Consider the following 6,189-nt stretch of genomic DNA (forward strand, 5'->3'; position numbering starts at 1 on the left):
CTTCTGGCCTCGCCCGGCAGCGCTGCGCGGCGAGCCCGGAGCCGAGGGAAACAGAGCACCGGGAACCCGCGGAAACGCAGCTCCCAGCCCAGCGTTGGGACCTCAGAGCTGGAGTGTTTGGAGGGAATGGGACAATACTGAGCTACAGTGGTATGAAGAGTGGAATGTCACTGAATTCGGGTTTCCCTGACTCTCCTGGTGACCTGAACACCTGACCATTAACAAGCAGAGAGGAGGTATGCCCCTCAGGAATCCTTTGCTTTCCAGGAGCATCCCAGGAACATTTCACAGTGCAGAAAAGTCAGCTGCAGAACCAACTTCCCTTTCTAACAGCCTGGCAATATTTTGAAGGCCACCAAAAATTTAGGGTTCACACAAAGTGGACACAACCTTTTCTTTGCCTCTTCAGCATGGGAGTAGAGGCCAAAAATATAGCCAAAAATTTGAAGCCCCAGTCCACCAGAACACCTTGTTGTCTGGCAGGAGGGAGCTGGGTCTTTGCCATGAGAGTCTGGCTGTTGCTGTAGTTGAACTTTATGTTAAAAATCTCTGACAATAAAGGGCTGATCTGTGGCTTCTCAGGCCATTGTGTGCTGAGTTAATTCCTGGAACTGTTTCTTTCCAGCCACGATGACATCCTTATTGGACAAATACTCAGTTGCTGTGTGTAGTTAAATGTAAATCCATCATATTTACTTCATTTCTTCTGCATCAGAAGAAAATATATGGCTGATTTTCCCAGATCTTCTTTATTTGCCTGTTCAAAGTCCATCAGAGAAGACAATGGGAATCCAGTAAATAATGGCTCAGGGTCATTAACAAAAATTGGAGGAAGCTTCCCTCTAAAGCCCATCCTTGACAAAGACAAAATGAGTTTGTGAAAAGGAAATTTTCACTGGCTTCTTCTTTTGGAACTTCAGAGGGAATCAGGCACAATGCTGATATCACAACAAGAAAACAGATACCTGTAGAAGCAGGATGATATTGAGTAAAAAAAGCTGCATACTTTCTGTTAATAAACTTGCACCTTATAGTCTGTGTTGATGCCTGAAATTAAAGGCTTTTCACCCCAATGAAAAATTCATGTGAGCTTTTATTTGTGTGATGACTTTTCTTGGTTAAATTTAATTTTATTTTAGTGTTTCACACTATAATGAAAGGTGAAGCAATGAAATTCGAATGGCTGATGTAGACCTAGATAAAAGAATCATTGCTACATTGTATTATTTTCTTCATCATAAGATTGTTCTTTTCAGCCACTCTGTTTCTTTCACTTTACCCTGCCCCCATGTATTTTATTATCCCTTAATTCTAGCTGTTTGTTCTCAGTCTGTGTATAGTACTCTTGCCTAGTACACTTGAAATACAATTAAAACTTTCTGGTTTCCTTTTTTCCAGGCTATGTACTCCACCAACCGAGGCACAGTGGGTGGGTTTTTCCTGGCTGGACGGAGCATGGTTTGGTGGCCGGTGAGTGCTGTGTAGTGTATATATATAAAACATAGGATGTGCATCTGCACCCCTGGAACTGTCCTTACATATCAAGATCTCTATGATACTGCTGGGGCTGTGGTAGCTTGGTTGTGTAGATGCAAATCCAACTCTTTCTCCAGCCATGGTGTCACAGGGCAAACTGCACAAACAAAGCCACTGGATGGGCAGAGAAAGTGTTGGCAGAACTTGTCTGCATTCAGCTCTGATCTGCCTTGATTATGTGATCAACTTGTTTGAGCATAAATACATTAGTAGTGTCAGTACAGACAAATCCAGTGCTTTGCCTTTCATCCTACTTTAAAACTTTTTAATATTTGGAATATATTCTTTCCATTGCACCCAAAGAAGCTGGCTCATTTTGAGGTTATCAGAGACAGGAATTAATTTATTGAAATTTTCCCATTTATTGCTCTATTGTTTCTACTTTTGATAGCAAGTTCTGGTCTTATACAAGGAGAAGAATCCTGGAAATGTTCTGATATGTTGTTGGTAAAATATATTTTAAATGTATTTAAAGATTAGCTGTGACTTACATTGTTTGTCTTCTGTGGATCTCTATTATCTTCCAAGGTAGAGAACAGGAGTCACAGGCACAAAGTGTTCTTAGCCATCCATTCCATCAGGCCTTTAGCAGAAATTATATTAGAAACAATTATCTACTTCTTCCTGATCATACAGTCTCTTTAATATGAAAAGCAGAAAACTTAGACAAACGTGCATTTTCTGTATTACTTGTGTTTTACATGATTCCATTTGTTTGAATGGAATTCCTCAACATTCCTGATCTTGCATTCAGTTTCAGAAAATGTTTTTGCACTTCATTAAGGTTTGGGAGTCAAGACTCTGCACACATTGGTTCAGTTACAGGACCAGAAGAGTGAGAGTAAATATTGGTTCCCTAAAGATTTAAGAATTTTCTTGAAGTAGGCTGCAGAAATACCTACACACCATTCAGTCTTGTGCTTCAGAGAGCTGCCCTCTGCCTTTAGAAGACATTGGGACAGCCTCTTTAAGGACAGGAAAGGATTAAACCCCAATGACAGTAAAAGGTTTCCTCATCTGATGTAGTAGATCTAAGAAAATTCAGGTTCCATTGAAAGATTGAGGAAAGAGAAAGTTTCCAAGTTATTTTAAGATAAAACCCATAATTCTGGGAGAAGAGAAAAAAACTAAAACCAGATTACTTTGCTTAATTGTCACTTTAATTGGTGGGCTGGTTTTAACCTTGTGCAATTCTGTCTGCCTGTCAGGGGGAATATGAATATCCTTTTGTGCAGATGTAAATTGAGATGGAGGCAGCAAGGCAGCAAAGACTCACCATAGAAAAGTTCTGTCTTGCTGCAGTGGCACTGAGAACTCCTAATGATTCCCATGAGACCTGGGGGAGAGGATCTGACACCGAGTCCTCTGCCAACACAAACCCAACAGACTCAGCAAGCTCTCCTCCTCCAGGGGGAAGCTAACAGGGATCACCCCATAGTTCCTGCCAGGATCACCTCTCTCCTTCCCAAACTCTGTGAGCTCGGCATGGACAAAGTGCTAGTCCTCAGTGGAGTCCTAGATCTCCTCTTCAATCCTTCCCTTTGGAATGCCAGGAGTGTCTTCCCATGCCATAAAAATAAACCCTTCTTGCTATTCTTCCTCTTATCACTCAAAATAAACAAAGAGCAAGCACTCCAAAACCACTAACTAAATACCGTGTCAGCAGCATCACCCTGGAAAGTTTGCCTTGGATAAAAAGAGATTCCAAAACACCAGTTCCCACAGTTTAGCATGTAGATGAGATGTCCATCACCCAGAGCAAACTAGGCTGAAATGATGAGGAAGCCAATGAAAGTATAGAAAGTTTAGTCAGAGATGTGATCTCAGTTCTGCAACAGCTAAAGCTGTGTGTGATCTTTTACTTTTGTGCTTTGACTTCTCTTTTGTTCCAAGTCAGGGCTAACCTGGAATAACCTGGAATAGCTCTGAATAGACCCAGTGCATTTCCACAGTCAGGGTGGGGGCAGTTGTTTCGGCCTCTAGTTTGTCAGATTTCTCCCCTGCCATTTCAGGATAATGACCCTTGTCATGTAATTGCTTTCTGGAACAGAGAAAAATGAAGAAAAAAATCCTTCCACAAACTTGTTATAAACTTACTGCCCCTAAACTAATTCTATTTTTCAGTGGTTGCCTGTGTTCTATGCTCTGCAGGGCACCCACAAGTGGCTTTTCTGACCCCACGAGGAAAGAGGCTCATTAGCAGTGTATTGGGATCTCCTACTGACAAGCAGGGAAAGGGATTCTGTTCACTTAAACCATATAATAGCTGTGGTTTGGTAAACTAGAGGAGACGCTGGTAATGAAGGGCTAGAGGTTATTCCTACTTTTAATATGGATTTTCAGTGTTTGTCTCTCACTGGCAAACTGTGATTGTGATTCAATTTCTCAATGTGTAAGGTAGGACCAAGACACATCCTGGGCCAAATCTGTCCTGCTTTGGCTCTGTTTGTTCTGCTTTAGCAGAATCCAAGAAAGTCATTCAACATTTTGCAGAACCAAGCCCAGAGATAGTTTTCTGGCTGAGATGAGAGGTCACTCCCTTGTTAGTTCACTGGAATCACCACCCTTGTGCAGTGGCTGAGCCATCTCAGTAGTTCCAGTGGTTAATTAGGAATAAAGGTATGTAAGAACATTCTCACTGATTGCTAGAAACTGGTATCTGTCGTTGGTTAATCATAATGGTATGAAATGCTGTGCCCTTTCCACAGTATTTTTACAGAAACTGAGAGAAGAATCTTCAAGAAACTGGTTTTGGTCTCTTGGGTTTTGAGGGAAATACCTTCAGGAAAGATTCATATGGCTCTTTAAATCCTCATAATCAGCTCTGCTTTTTCCAAAAAGACACAGAGAAGTTCAAGGCAAGTGACAGCTCTGTAGCAATGGGCCTTGCTAATTTCAGCTTCCTTTGCCAGATGAAGGAGTTGGTTTCAGCCAAATACTTCCTGCCATTGTACGAAATGAAGATCTGTTCCTGCAGAACAGTCAGCTTTGGTAGCAGCCACTCTCACAAGATTAACAGCCTTTCACGCACAATTAAAAATCCCCAAACTGTTGAAGTTCTCCTGCTTTTGAATTTTCTTCTTCAGGTTCTGTAGTTTTGCAGACAGAGCTGTCTGCACAAAATTATGGGTTACCTTCTACACCTCAGTTCCTGAGGCTTGAATGGTAATAGGACAAAGAGTTATCTGCTGGGCATCTGAAGCCCAGGTCTGTTAGAAAGATATACTGAACAGTAGGTAGGAAGGATGCAGGGTCAAGGGCACTCCAAACAAAAATGTAACTCAGCTAGTTTGTTGTCATGTACATTTAGATCTTTGTGAGACAGATAAGAATTAGGGGAAAAAACCCAATAGATTCTTGCTTTGGCTGTGCACAGCTTATCTTTGTGGCCATCAGAACTGACTACTGGCATGATTTCTCTGATCTTTGCAGCCAGTTAAGTTTTACATATTCTCAGAATTTTCCCCACTTGCTGAATCTGACACTGCTATGAGGAACCAGGAGCGACAATTCTGCTGTGAATAAGATTTGCATTTCCTTTTCTTAGGTAAAGTAGAGTGAGAAATTACCTTATTTTGTCAAGTTCCATGCAAAAAATATAGGGTTAAATCAATAGTTTTCAGGGTAAAAAGAATAATAAAATAATCAAAGCAAAGCTCTGATGCAAAAGTAAAAATTCAGTGAAATGGATTTCTACAGAATCTGTGAGAATTCCAGCTGGCTGGGAGGTGTTGTTTCTGTCTCAGAGTACAATGTGGGGAGGTACCAGATCAGCCTTCTGAGCCTGTGCTGTTCCAGTAACCATCGGGTTTGTCGGAGCACAGAAATTTTGATGAGTATTGTATATCCATCCTTCCTGCTTAGCACATTGGGAAATGCAGAGATGTGGTTTAGTTGGGTAATAATTCATAGAATTTTCAGATTAATCGGGAAAGAAGAGTAAAACCCCACACTTCCTTCTCTGAGTCTCAGAGCCTTGGAAGCATGGCAGTAATATTGCATTTTACTGATTTTTCCGAAGTGGCTAAGAATGATCCCAAAAAACTCAGGCAAGAAAAATTACACCTTTGCATCAGAGTAAAGCCATGTTGCAGGGAACAGCTGTGAATTAAAGAAAAGCATGAATGGTCTCAAGTAGTTCTCAATCCAGGTAATGAGAAATGTGTCAGGGAAGAGGGATCTGAGAAGCAGCTTCTGCAGGTGACCCACGAGGAGCGATAACTCAGGGCATGAATCTCAGGACGCAGTGGTGTGAGAGGAGCCCCTGCTGTTCTCTGGAATGGGGCTAAGAATCCATTGGGAAAAGGGTTTGGCACTGAGCTAATGCCTTCCGACAGGTGGGTGGGTATGGGGGCAGGGGGATGTGCCGGCAGGTCCTGGCAGGGAGAGAAGCCACAGGCTGTGCATTCTGCACAGTCAGTCCAGCTGCCACTGCAGAGTGCATCCCATTTGACTGGGAATAGCCAGGGCTGGGATGTCAGTGCATCCTCTACTTCACGAGAAGAGCAAGGTGAAACAGTTAATGAATAACAGGAAAAACCACTCTGATCGTCATCTGTTTCAGGGTGGTATTACTTCTGCTGAACAGAGTGCTCTTGTTAAGACCTGACCTCTTAAAATATTTTAAAAGAGTTAATGTTCCACGTTTGCCTC

General features: G+C 42.1%; 1 protein-coding gene across 2 annotated transcripts in view; it reads left to right on the forward strand.

The window, feature by feature from the left end:
• SLC5A1 (solute carrier family 5 member 1) overlaps positions 1 to 6,189 on the forward strand; it is a 35,999-nt gene that overhangs the window by 11,598 nt on the left and 18,212 nt on the right. For both annotated transcript variants that reach the window (XM_017732240.1, XM_017732239.1), the window contains one exon: positions 1,399 to 1,470. In XM_017732240.1, the coding sequence (XP_017587729.1) occupies positions 1,402 to 1,470 (69 nt within the window). In that variant the 5' untranslated portion in view covers positions 1,399 to 1,401. The remainder of the gene's footprint in view (positions 1 to 1,398; positions 1,471 to 6,189) is intronic.

The sequence above is a fragment of the Corvus brachyrhynchos genome, unplaced genomic scaffold (genome assembly GCF_000691975.1).
Source record: "Corvus brachyrhynchos isolate BGI_N302 unplaced genomic scaffold, ASM69197v1 scaffold864, whole genome shotgun sequence".
Lineage (NCBI taxonomy): Eukaryota > Metazoa > Chordata > Aves > Passeriformes > Corvidae > Corvus > Corvus brachyrhynchos.